Source organism: Micropterus dolomieu, linkage group LG05, assembly GCF_021292245.1.
Source record: "Micropterus dolomieu isolate WLL.071019.BEF.003 ecotype Adirondacks linkage group LG05, ASM2129224v1, whole genome shotgun sequence".
Lineage (NCBI taxonomy): Eukaryota > Metazoa > Chordata > Actinopteri > Centrarchiformes > Centrarchidae > Micropterus > Micropterus dolomieu.
Genome location: NC_060154.1, coordinates 14,899,796 through 14,917,800, shown reverse-complemented (window position 1 = coordinate 14,917,800; position 18,005 = coordinate 14,899,796). Strand labels below are relative to the sequence as shown.

The window sequence follows — 18,005 nt, the reverse complement described above, 5'->3', positions numbered from 1 at the left end:
ACACAGAGCAATACAGTGCAAAGGTGGGAAGAGAAATTGTATATTTATTTGCAAATGTCATGGAAAATTCAAATCACGTTAGACACAACAGAAAAATTATCTCAAATAATTCATCTACAAGGGCATATGCATTCACTGTTGACTGTTGCATGAAAGCGGTACAGGTTTTTACACCCACGCCATGGGTGTAAAAAGTAAAATAGAAATCCCCTCCATCACCAGGACACCCCTGTGGGCCTTATTTTAACCTTTGTTTAGACTTTTTTATGTCTGGAAGCGTTAGTTTCAAGTAAGCCTTCAAAGGTGAGACTTTAGTGGTTTATTTGAACATACAGTAGGTGCATCACAGGTGAGCTCCTCCCTAAAACACGCACGCCCCTCTCCATTACGCTGTTGTGGAGTTTGACGCGCGAGTTTGCACGTCGGCTACATGGCTGCATGGTTGCTCCATGGATTAGTTTACCTAGTTGCACGAAATGTAAACACATTTGCAATTAATATGGAAGGGCGTGTATTGACACGAGGAAATCCCAACACTTTTCTCTCCGGTCTGGTTGAATTTTGCGTGGATTCAGTCGCCACCTGTTTTTCCCAGAACGCAGACGAACGTTGCGTCCCCGTCGGTCTCATCTCTCTGTCTGCGCTGCTTTTCCTGTTCTCATGCGTTCTGTAAGTAGTTTTGGATACAGCATTGGTGCCGTTTATTAAAAAAGTTTCTAGCATTAAAACCCCGTGTTCACCCTGTAAGGCTCGTGTATCAGAGGTGCAGATTTCGGATTGAGTACCCGGGAGAAACCATCACATTCATCTACAGCCTCCTCGGTAACATGTGCAGCACAGTTGGAGCCATTCTGTCCAGACAGTTGCATATTCAGGTAACATAGGTGTAATGATGGCACTTGGCATCTTTTGCAGGCAGCAATAACTAATAATAATAATCTGCACCCCTCTCTGTAGATATTAATGGGTGCTATTGCTGCTACTGTGGATGCTGCCAATTTTATGTCTTGCTGCTTCCCTGTGCTTCTGTGCTGGAACTCAAAAGCGGGTAAGTTTAAACCTTTTATACTTCTCAAACAAATCTAACAACTGTACAAAGTGGGAAATGTTATGTTTTAGGTTTGGCACCCAACTGGCCAAACCCTTCAGTCAAAACAGTGAGGAGACTTATCAGAGACGCTCTACAGATAACCAAACAAATGAATAGACTGTCTCATTATTTCCAACTGCAAAAAGTCTGTCTGTGTGTTTGTGTGTGTGTGTGTCCTTTCTGCCTCAGAAAGGAGGCTGAGGATGATGAGAAGCCGGAGGGGGCAGCACCTCCTTGCAGTGTGTGTGTTGATGGTGGTTGCAGGAGGTTTTTTGAATTCCAGGGTCACCCACCACCCAGCAGAAGGCCCTCTCAGCGGGAGGAGACTGCTGCACATCACCATCCAAGTAAGCACACACCACCACAGTGATTATATGTAGTCCTTTTAATGGTATGACGTAGAGTGGCTCAAACATTCATATTTCATGTCGTAACAGGAAGGCCGTAGCTGCTGAAATAATCTGCCAGTGTATTAAATTTGTGTGTGTGGTGCTGTGTTTTAAAAGCTGTTTAAATATATTCACTGCATGTTCAATTTGTGCTGTGTGGATGGATATTTATGTTCTTAAATCAGGTCTATTTAGACTGAATGTCCTTACCTCGTATTGTATCTGACGTTATAGCAACTTCAAACTGTTCTTCGAACAGGACAACACTGAAATCCTGGGTTACATACTTGGCCTGCTTTCCTTTGTCATCGCCTGTACCTCCAGGTTCCCCGCACTCTTAAGAGCAGTAAGTGACAAACAATACATGAGTGCTTTGGTGTCAGAGCCTCTTCTTATTGCTTTACCAAAATTGCTCCCAGTGTTAAATTGCTTTTAAGGGAATGACTTTTACTTTTTCCCTTCAGTACAGGGGACAGATGTTGACCTGGGCCAATATGTTCTCTGGACTGATTTGCTCACTGGCTGGAGCCCTCTACGCTGCTGCCATACTCCTCTATGACACTCAGTTTGGGTTTCTTTTAAGAGTCATGCCGTGGCTGCTGTCAGCGATATGCTGTGTCACCCTGGACCTTCTTGTATCCTTATTTAGTGCAGTGTGACCGCATCTTACTCACTCTGTCAGGCTCAGATCTGTGAGTGTTATTCTGGTGTTAGATCCCTAACACCAGAATAACACTCCTGGGGGGAAAAAACATAACCAGGGCTTTGGCCACAGAACCGGTAGCATGTCTAACACAATATTGAGCTTCCATGAGTTTAAAACTCTTTGGTAGCTTTTCCCACAAACAGAAAACCAAATGTCATCAATACAAAATGCAAAAGGAGGACATCACAATAATAGCCACAGTGTTTGATCCCTGGGAAATAACTTGCAGTACACTCAGATTTAAATAATGTCTTGAATTGCGTAAATCTATGTGAATAGTGACTTTCAACCGGGTGTGATGTGTGGACCTTTAATCCAACATCGTCAGGTTCTAGTCGTCCACTGGTGCAAGAGAGGAACCAGACAGCAGCCTACCAGTTTTTCTCCAGACACAGAGAGCCTTTTAGGTGGCTCACACATCCCCACTGAGAATAACGCTGTCATGAAGAGACAGAGGAAACAGCAAGTTCATTCATCAGCGCAAACAGAAGTAAGTTTTCATACTTGACGTGTTTTAGGTTAGGTTGGTTTTCCTAAACTCTAGCAACCTTTCAAAAATATTCTGCTACATTTATTGCATGGACAATATTACCGATTGAATTTCTGTTAAGAGATTTTGATCGCAACAAGTCTCCCTGAATGAAAAAACTACTAACTAACCTGTTGTTTTATGTTTAACTTTGACAATATAGAAATGGTACATTCTGTGCCACTTCACTCCTTAATGTCTGCATTTGTCAGCTTATATATGCTTGAAAGTTTGCAGGCATTCCTCTGCACGATTTGAATCATTTTCATAAACATTGCTTTTTTTCACTAATGGCTTGGTTTGAACATTGGTACAATTCAACCTTTTCTTCAAAGACAAAAAATGTCCAGAAGATGACTGAGATGGGCCGCTATATGGATGTCAGTGTTCAACCTGCAAGAAAAGTAAGTAAAGAACCTGTCAGAACAACATCAGTGCAATCGTTATGAAGTCTTCATTGCATATTTTCTTGCAGTGGAATATGACAGTTTATTGTTTTTTGCAGATATGCCTTAAGGAGTTGACGATGTCCAAGGAGGAGGAGCAGCCTCTCAACAGGAGGGTGCGAGTGGACAGTTTTTGCTCCTCCGATACTTCCTATGACTCTTCACCAGTGAGTTCTGATCTGGAGGTGGGTCAGACTACTTAAGTAAAAAAAAAGTAAGCAATCTTTTAGTCTTTCAGCTCTGTTAGCGTCAGAGCAGTATGACATTTTCTTAGAAAATTTGTGAACCAATCACAGCAGAGATCCAAAATAAATGTTTCAAAATACTTACACGGATACTGTAAACAATGTTGTCAGTTAAAACAAAACATAAAATCAAAGATCCTTAATTTATATGATTTCATATTTAGCCAGTGCCATCTTAGTAATGTTTCACCTTTTCATGTCATTTCAATCAGCAACACTGACTCATCTGAATTTCTCAAATTTCTACTTTCTGTTTCCTGCTTCCTATTTCCTCAAATTTGTGGAAAAAGTATCCAAACAGTGTAAATTTCTATACTAAAATATATATATATATAATCTGCAATAATTTCCCTTATTTTCTGCAATTTTCCACTTTGTGGATACTGAAAAGGTTTTGAACAGTGATCTCAGACTCTCATCTGGCAATAAATAAAACTATGAAGTGTACTTCTCAAAGTGTGCCACTAGGTGGGGACAGCATGTTGAAATATTAGGTGGCACATGGCCACTGAGAGCCTGTGCTATATTACCTTGTGTGAACTGCGATGATGACCTGAATCTGTTCAGTTTATTGCCTTTTTATATGGGCTTATGTAATGGGTGTTCCCCTGCACAAGACAGGTGAAAGTTGAGAATGATGACTGTTTGATTAACTGAAAAGATTTGCTGCTTTAACCATATGACCGTGTGTGTTTCCCTGGGAGTAATACACTTCAATAAAAATACACACATGGAGAGTGTTTAGTTGAAATTGCCGTAGTGGATATGCCCACAGACTTTAGTTTCAATGACAATGCAGTTTCTTGAACAAATCACCACCCCTACCTTAAAGGTTATTTGGTCTTCTGTCCATATTTGAGCCTTAACCTTCCACAAGGATCTCTAGATCTATATATACCTCTGTATGTACTTCTGTCATTGTGAGATTACATGAGATTCAGTTCCTCATATATTAATGCCATAAGTTATAATAAGCAAATGAAAACCCAACATAAGAACACTCAGGACAGTGTTTGAGCTGCTGAAATCGTTGTGCTTTTCACATGTGACTCTAAGGGAAGTAAGTCAGACTGCCGTCAGAAGTTCTTGTAACAAGACAACAGTCAGCATGTTCTTGGAGGATTGATGAGTCAAACTCTATAGAGAGACCCGTGTGTGTATGTAGGTAAAAGTTTACAGAGAGAATGCAGCATGAGAAGCAGAGTTTGCATTTTAATTGGTGATTTTAAGTAAAGTGGAAAGTGGTTTCATTCTGCAGTGCGCAGTTGTGCCCAGAGTTAAAAATTGGTTACATGGCAAAAACAAGTCTTGTTTTAGAGGACAGTTCACATTTATAATAGCATAGTTTGAGTTTTGCAGGGAGAATGAAATTACAAGCTTTTCCCTCTTCAGGCCCTGACGCTCACAGCCACAAGAGAAACTCCCTTACTGTGCTGCTGTAGAAACACAAGCTATGGAGGATGTCATTTAATCAGAAACAAAGGCAAATGGTGTGCACACAGACAATTGCAGCTTGATACTGTTTACCAAACAGGAAAAAGCAAACGATGTGAACACCCTTAGCACAGTTGGTGTGTTGGAGAAGTAAGAGGGCTTTAACAAAGTCTTCCAAATTTACCATGTGTACATATTGAAAGCAAGCTTTATTTGGCTGTGAGAAAAACTCTTTATTTAATCTGGACTCTCATTGGTTGGTGGAGGAGAGCTTCCACATATTCAGTGTTTTGGGGGCAGCTCAGATTAGTCAGAGAGTCTGTAAAACCAAATCTGTAAACTCCTAATGATAATAACAGCTCATCTTTGCTGAGGAGAACAAATCTCTTGTCTGTAGACGTTCTGAACAAAGACAGAATTTGCAGCAGGTAAATTTGTAGGTTAGTCCCTCCCTCGCTGGCACTTTTCCCACTTGCTAGTTAGACTTAAAATAAGCTGTTTACTTGGTGATTTAATGGAAAGATGGTTTCTGTACAAGCTGGGACAGTGACTAATATTTAAACTCCAGATAATTTCAAGGCTGCACCTTGAAAATTACCACTTTTTTTATTTGGTTGCAAAACCTTTTCACTACATTAAACCCAGAGGTTACACTCGCTGTAAAGTGTTTCAAATCAAGCTGAGGGCAGAAAGAAGGACATTATAGTTGTAGATGTATTTACACATAACATGAGTTTAAATTGTGTCTGCTTTAAATGGCATAAACACAATTGCTGATCATGATAAAAACACATGACATTTTGGAGTGCTATGTTTGCTGCCTGCATAAACTGAGGGAGTCCAAGCTTACTGCAGCCAGCAGCTTGAATTGTCTATTGTGCTGTGGGTTTCTTGCGCATTTCTGCTGAGTGCCGGTTCCTCGCTGGGGTGAGACTGAGGTGGAGGTGGGGGGGTGGGGGGGGGGGGGGGGGGGGGGGGGGGGGGGGGGGGGGGGGGGGGGGGGGGGGGGGGGGGGGGGGGGGGGGGGGGTACAGTGAGGGGTGGAATTGTTTGAGATTTGCCTTGTGCCAATTGTTCTGTTGTAAAGGATCTTTGATTAAAGACCAGCATTGGGTTGGGCCTGTCTGCCTAGGAAGTAGTGCAAAATGTTTGCCTTGTCTATAGGGGGCCAGTGTTACCCTCTGCTATTTTGGGACATGTTTATGGTCTCTTGTGTGATGAATGCTGGCCTGGACTTAACTCTGTGTGCAAACAAGTCTAAACGTTTTTGCGTTTTTGGCATTTAGTTTATTCTCTGTCACGCAACAGGAGAATTAAAAAATAAATAAAGTAGAATTTATTTTCATTTCAGAATCTCATTACAAATAACCAGTGTTAAATAGGATCAAGGCCTCAGAAAAAGTAAAAATATTTCTGTGCTGGAGAAATGATTGCGGAGGATGAAGTGCTAGATGAAGGTATTTGTAGCCTGTAACCGCTATGGTTGTGTGAGAAAACTGCAACCATTGTGAGATGAGATGAGTCAATTGAGCAAAACACCCCAAAACATACCCCTTGTGAGGCCTTAAAATTGTATTTTTAAAAATGTGTCCCTGGACACACAATAGAATAAGTGATTAGCTATGGAGACCATTAATTAGCTACAAAGGTATGATGAGGAGCTTGTATAAGAATCGTAGAATATTACACATTACTTATAATTCTACATTATGATATTTTGACCTGTCCATATTTTCCAGTGGGATTTCGAAGAGGCAAATATCCAGTGGAATGAACCAACAGCAAAACAACGTGAGGGGGATGAGTTTCAGGTGGCTGTGTCTGGACTCCAACTGAAAAATCTGTCTGGTACAGAAGAGAGCGCGAGTGTCTCTTCTGCAAGCTTTGCAAAATGGCAAAGAAATGTCACTTTCAGTTAGTAATGTGATACACATCTGGTGCATTCATTTGAGGGGTAATAAAAAAGGATAAACGCTGAGGTGTTATCTGTCTTGTTTTACAGTTTGTGTTGTGTGTGTGTGTGTGTGTGTGTGTGAGAGAGAGATACACTGCATCTTTCTCATGACCTCGACCGGTCATTGTTGGTAAAATGATTGTGAAAATTGCAGGTCTTTTGGTTGGATGTTGCGTTCTAGTTTCATCATGCAGCTTTGTCTCATAATTTATGGCTGTTTGTCAGAGCACAGAGACAGCTACAGCTGTCCTGCCTGCATTCATCAAGCCCTCTGAGATCTGTTAGGAAGGTTTACAGAAAAGACCTCTCCATAATAAAACAATATTGGGTCCCCGCTGCCATGCAGGGTTATTGGGTCATATCCTGTATTTTGCTAGTCGACCCGGGTTATCAGGACTGGACTGGGAAAAGGCACGGTAGTGCAGATAAGCACCAGACTAGACGACCAGGGCCCCTCCGTCCTGTCCATCATCCCTCCGACCTCTGTCCATCTGCTTGGTTTTAGGCGACGATGCTGGAGCAACAGACCATGGCATTTTTGACTGAAGGGACTTCCTAAAACCCGATAACGCAACAATACACAGATTAGAGCAAAGTTATGAAGCACATTTTACTCCTCCCTGTTACATTTCCTCAAGTGACATGTCTGTCGGAGACAAATCACTGGGAAACCACTAATGAAGTGTAACAAAGCAATTGCTGATATCAGCAGTAGAAATGAATGTTACTTTACACCTTGTACGGCCTGTAAACATGGCTGGGAGATAAATCAGTAACACTGTTTACTGAATATTCGCAACATATCGAGAATAAATAATCTTATGTTATTGTTGCACCAGTTTCTGCCAGCGATTAAATAGGAGTTTGAGCAAGCTCTAATTAAAAATTGGAAATTATAACACAATTAGTTATTAAAGTTATTCTTTGACTCATGAAGTATTTGGTCTCCTATTACAAAACTGAAAAAAAAGAATTAAAGCTGCAAGCAGCGTTGGGCGGGCCCTCGCACTTATAGCGCGTCGGGGTGTGAGCCGGCCGCATTGCATATTCTGGAGCTCTGCCGGTGTGGCTGTGAATTTGCTACGCGGTTCCAACGCCACATGAAGGTGTTATATGTCACTTCCTGTATCCCTTTTGTGGCGCAACATAGCACTTGGCACTATGAATATAAATCAATATTGGCGTGTAGATATGTTCAGGGCAGGACAGTTATCAAGCACGTAACGTTTGGTGCAGATGTGAGCATGTATACTGAAGTTACAACAACTTCCTGTGTCACAGCAAAGAGTTGATCTTTGACGCCACGCCACGGACACGCCCATTGACAAAAACTCGCAAATAGCACAACTTTTCATCTTCAATGCCTTTAGAAGGCACAGCACAAATTTGAGGTCGATCCGACTAAATCCCTAGGAGGAGTTCGTTAAAGTACGGAGTGTGTAAATCATCCAAAAATGGCCGACTTCCTGTTGACTTTAGGGTATGGGTTAATAGGGTATGGGTTAATTTCGTACACGTAGGTTGAACGTGAACGAGGGGATAATCTTTTCCAATTTTCTAGGTGGCGCTAGCGAGTCATTTTGCCACGCCCATGCGCGAAACCCATAAAATACGAAATTTTTCACCAGTTCTGACATGTTTGCAAATTTTGGTGAGTTTTCAAGTATGTTTAGGCCCCGTCAATGGAGCCTACTTTGCAGAAAAAATAAATAAATAAAAATAAATAAAATATATATATATATATATATATATATCAGAGCAAATTCAATAGGGACCTCACAGGGTCGTGCTCGGGCCCTAAATAGCTTTCAACATCTGATCTCAGACCTGACGAGCGAAGCGGTCAGACCGTAGCTAATATCTGCGTGGCTTTTCAACGATGGTGGCAACTGAGGTAACCCGAGGGGTTGAAAGTTACACCGTGGTCGCTTCATTTCTGCTGGACAGGTAATCTGGCTTTCATCATTTCGATGGTAATAGTTACACTCATCGCTATCAAACGTAGCTACCTACTTAGCAAACAGCTAACGGTTGCTACGAGTGCAGGCTGTGTGTAGGAGCCAGAGTAGAGACGATGAATTCTATCTAGCTGTAGTTGAGCTGGGAAACTGCAGCGCAAGCTGTGTTTTCCGATGCTAAAATTAGGTAAGAAAATGTAGGTGTAGACTGCGTCGGTTTAGTTATTCAACATCTACGTTTACTGCTATACTATCTTTACACCTTGTATCTATTCTGTTTGTGTGATTATGTTGTGTCTGCAAGCGTTGTTTGACTGAATGTTACTCTTTTACAAATGTGGTGATGTAACTGTGTTTGTAGTTATGAGAAAGACATTTCAACATTAGTGTACATAAACAATGATGGCTAAAGATGTCCCCAAGCAGGGGCGTTTCTGGTATATAAGCTACGTATAATATAGTTTGACATTGTTCGTAGCTAAACCTACTGTGTGAAAACATTTTACTGTAATTGGTGTTATGCCAGTACTTATTTTTACCAGAAGTAAAAATTCCTGTAGGTTTTATTTCTACTGTGCCCTCAGGTCACCTGCAGATTTGGAGTCTTTCATAGCCCTGTACTTCTCACCAGTATACGCTGATTGGACCACGCTGGCTGGCCTGGATTACAACCACCATGTCCAGTCCAGCCAGGAGAAAAGCTGATGACACAGTTCAGTATGTTGCATTATGAGTACTCTGGTGCATTTTACTCAATACATTTATAAGTGATCTTCCGGTTGTCTACTACTGAGGAGATGCCTAGAAGCAAAACCAGGAGACCCGATGATCCCCGTCAACATGGGGTTCAGTCAGGTGTCCCTGCCCCAACTGTGTTGCTAGATACAACAAAATATAAAACAAAAAGTAATATGGTTGGTTTTGAAATATGGTATTCATGTCAGAGAGGTGATTGTGATATATTAAATCATCTCCACAGCAGCGATACGATGCTACCAGTAAAGTCTGAACTGTCTTGATAATAAGTCAACATACCTCTGGAGACACCTTGTCTCTTCCTGTATATATTTTTAATGATGTTTAAAATGATTTGATTTGTGATATAGGTTGTAGTTTTAATACTGTATGATCACAATAAATAAGTTTTATACCACATTTAGATGTCATTATTTCAGACATAAGACATAAATGTAGTTGCTTGATTGTTTATGCTGCAAGTGTAAAGAAAAGGCATTTATCATTTTCAATGTTTTATTTAAAAAAGAATGAAAATATTATCCGGAACAGGGAAAAATATACTTTGTATTTTCTCTACCCTCCTGGGCATAAAACAAAAACAATGTACCGGTATTCATCCTCACAGTGGATGGAATTATTTGTGTAGCAGTTAGTGACATTACGTCTTACACCCTGCTAGGATTAAACTTCTGTATTGTCCTACTGGATCAGGATAACAGTTGCATATCTTCCAGAAACTCCAACTCAGTATCACAACTCTGCGAGCCCGTCTTAGTGCTCCACACTGCCACACTACAAACTGTCTGTGTGCTGCCTGACTGAACTGTCTGTTACTCTGTCCTGGTTCTGGAAGATCAGCCATGTGTGGTGCATGGAAACACAGTAGTCTGGATGTTGTCCACAGTCCTCAGATTCTGGCCTGTAAAGGAATATATAGTTGTTAGAACCACAAATCGGAAAGATCGATGTAATTGGAAAGAACATTCCTCAACATTATTAGATATTTTTATTGGACAGGGCTTGTTGTTCTCTAACAGGACTTCTGTGTCCACATTACACATCACGTCAATGTACATGACACAGATGAGCCGATGGCTGAAGCAGAGCTGTAGTTAGTTGTTGTAATCAGTAAACAATAATAAAAAAAAGTAATAATAGTGGATTACATTTATATAGCACTTTATTTTTGACACCCAAAGGGCTTAGGGGGAAACACCAGAGAAGCTTTGAGAAAAGTACACCGGGAGATAATATTGAAATATATATATATATGTGTGTGTGTGTGTATGTATATGTATATATATATATATATATATATATATCTGTTCATATGCCTTTGTTGGAGTCTGAAGCTCGATGCAGCTCCTAGAACATGTGCTCTTTGGCTTGCACCTCGGACCCCGGCAGCCCTCCCTCCTCTGCTTCACCTCGACCCCTGGTCCTGTCCCAGTCTGTGCTTGGCTCTGGAGTCCAGTCCTCAGAGACAATAATGCTGTCACCGTGGAAGCTCTAACATGCTAAACAACGTACATGTTATGAGTCTAACACGAAATTCACGTTCGTGTAGTGTAACTGATGGAAACGAGAAAATGTGTATCAGCCTGTTTTTAGCTTTGCCCAGTGTTACCACAGCTGGTAGCACAGCTATCTGTTGCTAACAGTTAGCTAGGCAGCTCGTTATGGATTAAAAGTCTGTCTTTTTAAACTGTTTATTTTCATAATGATAAAGTTAGATGTTTTCTTACCCCAGATGTGCGCCGCTGCACAGCACTCCTCTCCGCTCGTCATACTCTGCTCGTCCTTCTGCGGTGTCGGCAACGCGCGTTCACGTGTTTTGGGGACGTGGCTTTGGAAGGAGCTCAGAAGGGAGGGGGTGGGAGTTTTTCTCCGTTGGATACTTTAAAAATCCAGCAGTTTCTTGCTTGTTTCTCAAACTTACCTACCCTGCCTTTAATATTGTGAAAATGTTTTCAACCATGTAGTCCAGCCTTACTGATAGTGGAAATACTTCTGACATCTTTAATTCAGCCATACATTTATTTCTGTAACTGCTTTGTCTTTAATACATTTGTGATGTGGCTAATTAACCCACAATGAAAAGCCATGCAGTGCCTCCTGCTGCTTAGACCAATCTAATGTTGCTCATGGATATGAATGGATCCCATGCGTATAGCATGGTAAAGAGGCCTGAAATCTGAGATGCTGAATAAGTTCAGTCATTACTCACATAGTGGCAGGAGCTCATGTTGCCAACTTTACATGAGGGCCTTATTTTTGTAATGGGCCTATGTGTTTGGCTGTTGTACACCTTCTGAGAACTTGAACTGTCAAATGAATAGATCAAAACACAAGTTAATCATCTGCATTTCCGAACAGATCCAATAAACCAAAGAAAGGAATGATGTGTTTGTACTACACTAATGCCGTCTGATGTCATGTTGAATGCTGAGCTAGCATTGCTCAATCTCTGGACCTCATCTCTGTCCCTTCTAAGACTCGGTCAAAGAAAAACAAACTGTGTGTCCCATATAAAAAGGTGGAATTTTGTTTGCAGAAGTGATGAAGAGCACGGATTAGTACATCTGAAGCAGCAGCGGGGAACGGGCCTTTCTGTTTTTCTTGGCCCGTGCGTCAGTGATCGCTCCACTGCAGAGGACATGGAAGAAGCCGGATGATTTGAGCCTGCAGCATATTTTGTTCACCTTGCATGTTGGTCAGAAGAGGAGGAGGGAGTGGGGAAACAGAAATTCCAGAATAGTTGAAGTAAATGAGTGAGGAAGAAATCAGAAAGTATACGCCTAATTATTAAATAACGTGTTGTTACTGAATCACTAAATGAAAGATTATATAATAGTGAGTTGCTTGAAAACTTTGTGGACTCTGTGACACACTAAGACCAGCTTTCTTGTCACAAGTAACAGTCTGAGAAAACCTTTGTATTATGTCTCCTGGGGCTCTGGAAGAACTTTCCAAAGTGTAAAGAAATAAGCCTGATGATGTTTCAACTTGGGCATGAGGCTTTGAATTTTTTACAAGTCTGCATTTCAAACTAGGGACCTGGAGTTTTATGTTAAAACCTGTGGGCATCAGGCACTTTTGGTTGCCTTATTGGAAATGTAGGATGTATTGTTGTAGTCTTGAAGCTTGACTCAAACTAGGATATTTTGGCTGTTGCTACTTCAATTTTAATCCCTCTTTGTTTACTCAGCCTCTTGCACGTCCGTTTTGCTTAATGATCATGGCTGGATTAACCTGTTTGTGGGCCACAGGGCAAAAATTATGAAAGAGTTTATATTATAAAATTCCAAAAGCCTTTGGATAAACGCGTCGGCTAAATGTAAATGTGAAAGCAGGTTATACATAACATGGTAATTATTGGCTTAAGACAAAGTAGGCTACTCTATGGCCCCCGTCATTTGTGTGTAAATTAGGTTATGGTAATTTGATTTAACAACTTTATGGATTAATATAGGCCTACACCATGTGAGCACATATGAACTAAAATAACAAAGGTCTTTCTTAAATTAGATTATGACACAGGGTCCCTTTACAAGACAGGGTTGTTTAATCAGCTAAGAATGCAGGCTGTTTTTAGTGGTGCAAATATATTAAATTAACCGAATTACCAAAAACTAATTGACGCAGTGAACCTGTGGCTTATGGGGCCACTAGAAGTCTCGGCCCTGGAGCTGCTGCCCGCTCTGCCTATTTGGTGATCCAGCCTTAATGATGGACCACCTTCTTAATCAGCTGGGCTTGATTATCTCAATAAAACCAGATACAATCATAACATGATGTCCGTGCATCACACTGAGCTGTGACACATCAGAGTGAATGGACGTTTTTGGGTGATGGCTGCACATGTACTCACTTTGTGTAGTCCTCCCGTGATGTCACGCCGTGTCACTTCCTGCCGTCAGACAGCCAGTTCAGGCCAGTTCACTACTGCTGTAGTACTCAGTCTGTCCCACCGAGCTGTCAACACACAGCAACAATCCACTCTGCCCGTCTGTTGCGACAACATTTTTCTATTAAACTTAGTCCGTTTTTCTCTTCAACGACGTTTTCCTTCAGATAACAGCTGCTCTCGTCTCACTATGACTCGGAGGTGATCTTCAGAGTGTCCAGGTGGTTCTGGGTGAGTGTGTTGTTCGGAAATGTGTTAATGCGGTTTGCCTACATCGCTGTCATCATCACCCATGTGTTAGTTGCTACCTAGCGGGGCTATAGCTATCGTTAGCTGGCGGATGCGTGTGCGGGAAATCGGGATTGCTATTGAAGCGCCTTTTTCTGTCCAACAGTATCTGAAACCAAAAGCAAGACCACCACCAGTGGAAGACACATGGGCGCTGTTATTGAGCTAGTCACTAAGGAGCTGGCTAACAATGAAGCTTTGCTAACGCTAGCCAGCTAGCCAGCGACGTCTTCCCGATGAAGCACTCCCCTGGCTGCCTGGGGCTTGTTGTAGCCATGATTCATGGTCAGCGTTTTATCGCTAGAGAATGTTGTTCTTTATGGATGTCGTTAATATTGGCTAGTAAAAGATAAACCTACCCTAAACAAATTAAACCTAGAAGTTACCATGTTTTGTTGCAACGTAGACTCACGATAGTCACATTGGATGTGATTGTAAGATTGTTTCTTTGGTCCTTAATTGGCTTAAGACTTCTTTCGTTTCGGGGTGGTTGCTACTAATTAACGGAGTTAGTAATCATTTAATGTAGGCAGTCATGTCATTAAAATAAAGAATGTCATTGTTGAAACTGTTAGCCGTTTGACCGCCTCCTTTCTGTTAGCTTTGGCTCATTCCTCTTAAGCACCTGTCTGTCTGGTCGGATCTCCACTATCAGTATAGGACATTGTTAACAAGTAAAACGAGCCTAAAGAAAACTCTAATAGCCTGGGGGAACTGGGAGTTAAAAACAGCTACCCGAACACAAGTGAATGAGAACATGTAATTGAAATATCTTGTAAAACATATAGCTCATTCACAAATAAATCCCATGTTATTAGCTGATTCAACAGTTCATTTAGTCCCTGACAATGGATTAACAAGATAGAAACAATCTATTATCTTGTGACATACTTTTAAGGGACATTGAAGAGGAAAAAGTATTGTGTGCAACAGCCAAAACCCAAAGTATATTGATACTGCTCACTCCAAACTCGAAATAAAGCTTATTTAGATTGTCCATGATGCACATGCTGCATTACACAGCTGCATGTGTGCATGTTGAAGTCAAAGCCAGCCAGCAAAAAGAGTAAACAAGAATTGGTGAAACAATGCCCAGTGTAGCATTAAAACTGTGTGAATGTTATTGTGGTTAGTCCAGACAGTTGGGGAGTAAATGGCTGTCCCCTGACTGACCTGTGTAGTCACACTAACCCGCATCTTCTGTTCCTGCTGCTACAATAACCTAATACGCGTAATTTGAGCGAAGAAATTAAGTTAACTGAGGAGAAAAACAATATGATTTTCAGGGGACCAAATTTTGTAATTTGATGGTATGAATTATTTGGATATATGCAGATATTTATTAGAACAAATTTTATTTAGAAACAAATATTTTCAAATTGTCTGAGTTTAGTATGCCTTTTAAAACACAAACTAAATTAATGCATGATGTCAGTATTTAGTAAAGCCACCTTTGAATCTCCCACAAGCCTTCTGGCAAAAAGTAGCTCACATATAATTTTCAACTATGGGTTTCTTTTTGACAGTCTACCCTAAAGCTGCGGCTGGTGAAGCACTAGGCTAACAGCTGTTGTATGCACAATGTCTCTGATCCTTCACAGTAGCTCCTTCCTGACTCTCCTTCAAAGGTGCCCTAGGCCTCTTGGACTCCCGCTCAAACAGCGCTGCACCATTACAGTACAAAACAAACTTTTCCCTTTTTGGGTCTACAGGTTACAAAGTACACAAACAGAAAACTAAAACTGAAAGCAAACAGTACAGCATGATAGGTCACTGCATCTCCCCCTTGCCACAATTCCCCACATGACATACATTAAAGCTTTCCATTACATATTGCTATCTAATGATCCCCACCACGAGTTAAATCTGCAGAAGCTACCCCACATTTCAGTTAATTTTGACACAGAATCTTTCTGTTTGGCTAGCATTGACTCGTACAAGGCTGTAACAGTCATGAGTTCAATCTAGCCCTTATAACAAGGTGTGCTTTTCAGTTCCTTAGTATAATCCATGCTGCATTAAGGAAGCCTGCAAGAGCTAACCCAAACTGTACCTTTGAAAGTCCAGCTGGTTGCATGGAAGGGCTGATCCAACCACTCGGGTCCAAATGGGGAAAACCAGCGCACAGTCCCACTCTTCATTCCCATTCACCGATACGAATACCTGGGCCTTGGGTATCGGCTAATGCCGAGTACTGATCCAATAGTGTAAAATTAATAATCTGTATTCCTCAGTGTGAAGAGGAGACTGGGAGTCATTCCTTTATGCGTAAGGCAACGTCAGGTTGGGCTTAAATATTGCTTCCTAACTGGAAAATAAAATGCTATGTTAGCTCCCCAAGCAAAATGTTCAGGTCTACTGGCACACTGCTGATGCACTGCGAATTATACGCGGAACTGAATTGAATAGATCTACCCCATTGTCACGATACCCGATGCAGCTATCGGTCCGATATAAATATCGGATTGGTTGATCGCTTACATTTCCAGCACTCATTGTTTTGAATTAAACCAGTCTGACTGGAGTCCACTAGTATATATGACTTATTTTATATTATGTTACTTACTTACCTTACTGGCCAATCCATGTTATGGGTGCTTTTGGTTTTACCATAGAGAGCAGTTGCTGCCATTTTATAAAATACAGGGGATGATTGTATATTATCTAGAAGCTTTAATCTTTGAAATACACTTTAATCCTGTCCTGTATTTTAACCCATAGACTCTACGCAACTCTGTAATTAGGTATATCCAGAAGTCCCCTTTATCAGTTAAATTGTATTCATCTGTTAGATAGTAGTAGAACACTCCTTCCCTAAATAGGTCAACAATTGTTATGGTGCCATGCCTTCCAACATAGTCTTTTCTTCCCAATCTTATTAGCAGGATTTTGCCATATACAGTAGATGAGTAACCTTGTTTATAACAGTTTATGGACTTTGTTCCAAGCCTCCTGCGAGCGCTAGACAGTAGGCTGGCTGGCGCATGACTTTCTGTGCTGCCACAGTGAGGCTTAGGAGATAATTAGTTTGTGTGGCTTTAATGAGAATGTGACCTTTGAGTTAAGAGGAGGGTTCTCTACACGTACACAGTGTTTTGTTGTTGTTCCTATGTCCATATGAGGAAAAGCTTCCAACTCACGTACATAAGACATAAGAATTCAGAGGTGATATCTAGATACCATATTAACTTAACCCATTGCCTAAATAAAGTTTCTCTGATGAACTACTGGTCTATTTGTCATTTACAGGGTGAAAATAAGTCATTGACAGACAAAAGCTTTGCAGTTAAAACTAGAGATAAAATAATGATTCAATTGATTTGTCACTTGAGTTAGTGTGGATTGGTTCATTTTTTAAAAAAATTTTAAAAAACATGTTAATTTTGTACATTGAACTGTAGTTTTTATCTTAACATGGTTTGTTTTTAGTTAACCATGGCAGGAGTTAGGGAGATAAAGATGAAACTTAGAAAGGCTGCAACTAATGATTTTTTTATTTCCATTATTGATTAATCTTCTGATAATGTTTTCGACAAATCTTTTAGTCTATAACATTTCAGAACATAGTAAAAAATGTCCATGTCCAAGGTCCTGTCTCAACTCCTTGTTTTGTCCAATCAACAGTCCAAGATATTAAATTTACAATTATATAAAACAGTGGCATAAAAGGGGCAAATGCTCACAAATGGGAAGCTGGAACCAGAGAATATTTGCCATCTTTGCTTGAAAAACAACTTAAATGATTACCAAAATAGTTGCTGGTTATTTTTCCGTCTCTCATCTTATAGATTAATTGACTAGTAATTGCAGCTCTACCACTTGAGTGGGTCCTTAAGGCTCCTTAAGAGATTAGCCGGATTGTTTTAAGATCTGTGTCGATGTGCTTTTTATTGTGGTTGCTTTGTTCAGGAAGACGTGTCTCAGGACCAAGTAGCATAGACCTAATGTCTGTATTTATGCTTTATACTAGAAATTTTCCCTTGGGTAAATAATTGTTAAAAAAGCGAACCTTGTTACTGTGTCTGGCGTCATGTGAGTATCATTGAGGGCCAAGTTTAACTTGCTTGATGTTACTCATCTGTGATCATCTGTGATCATCTGGGTTACTGGAATTGAGGAATTGAACTTTTCACCTTTGAACTTTCTTCCTCTCTGTGAGGGAGCTTGGGGTCTTGTTCAAACTGAAGAGTTGGAAGCAGTTTAAGAAGTGAAGCGCCAATATTCCACGGGCCTTTGAGCTGAAGCCTCAAGACTTTTCACAGGTGAGCTTTAAGACAGCAGCCTGTGATGGAAGGCCTGCCAGTGTTGATTCAGAGTGGAG

General features: G+C 40.8%; 2 protein-coding genes across 4 annotated transcripts in view; both read left to right on the top strand.

Moving 5' to 3' along the window:
* The first annotated feature begins 363 nt into the window (after positions 1-363).
* On the top strand, positions 364-6,815 carry tmem44 (transmembrane protein 44). 2 transcript variants are annotated; one of them, XM_046050336.1, is made up of 10 exons: positions 364-669; positions 749-875; positions 958-1,048; positions 1,280-1,437; positions 1,739-1,825; positions 1,944-2,114; positions 2,514-2,675; positions 3,050-3,118; positions 3,220-3,345; positions 6,579-6,815. In XM_046050336.1, the coding sequence occupies exons 1-10, from the start codon at positions 431-433 to the stop codon at positions 6,756-6,758; spliced, it is 1,410 nt and encodes a 469-aa protein (XP_045906292.1). In that variant the 5' UTR covers positions 364-430; the 3' UTR covers positions 6,759-6,815. The 2 variants fall into 2 exon arrangements, with proteins under 2 accessions (XP_045906292.1, XP_045906293.1); XM_046050337.1 differs by having other exon boundaries at positions 365-669; positions 3,220-3,374; positions 6,579-6,713.
* Positions 6,816-13,306: 6,491 nt separating this feature from the next.
* The window catches only part of atp13a3 (ATPase 13A3), a 131,948-nt gene continuing 127,249 nt past the window's right edge, over positions 13,307-18,005 (top strand). The window contains exon 1 of one of the 2 annotated variants that reach the window (XM_046048681.1): positions 13,307-13,627. The gene's annotated coding sequence lies outside the window, so the exon portion shown is untranslated. The remainder of the gene's footprint in view (positions 13,628-18,005) is intronic. The other variant, XM_046048679.1, reaches the window with a different exon arrangement.

Coding starts and splice junctions, on each gene's coding strand:
- tmem44 (XM_046050336.1), top strand. CDS start 431: ATGGCTGCATGGTTGCTCCATGGATTAGTTTACCTAGTTGCACGAAAT. Junction 1,438..1,738: donor TGCTGCACATCACCATCCAA/GTAAGCACACAC, acceptor TTCTTCGAACAG/GACAACACTGAAATCCTGGG. Junction 2,115..2,513: donor GTGTCACCCTGGACCTTCTT/GTATCCTTATTT, acceptor CAACATCGTCAG/GTTCTAGTCGTCCACTGGTG.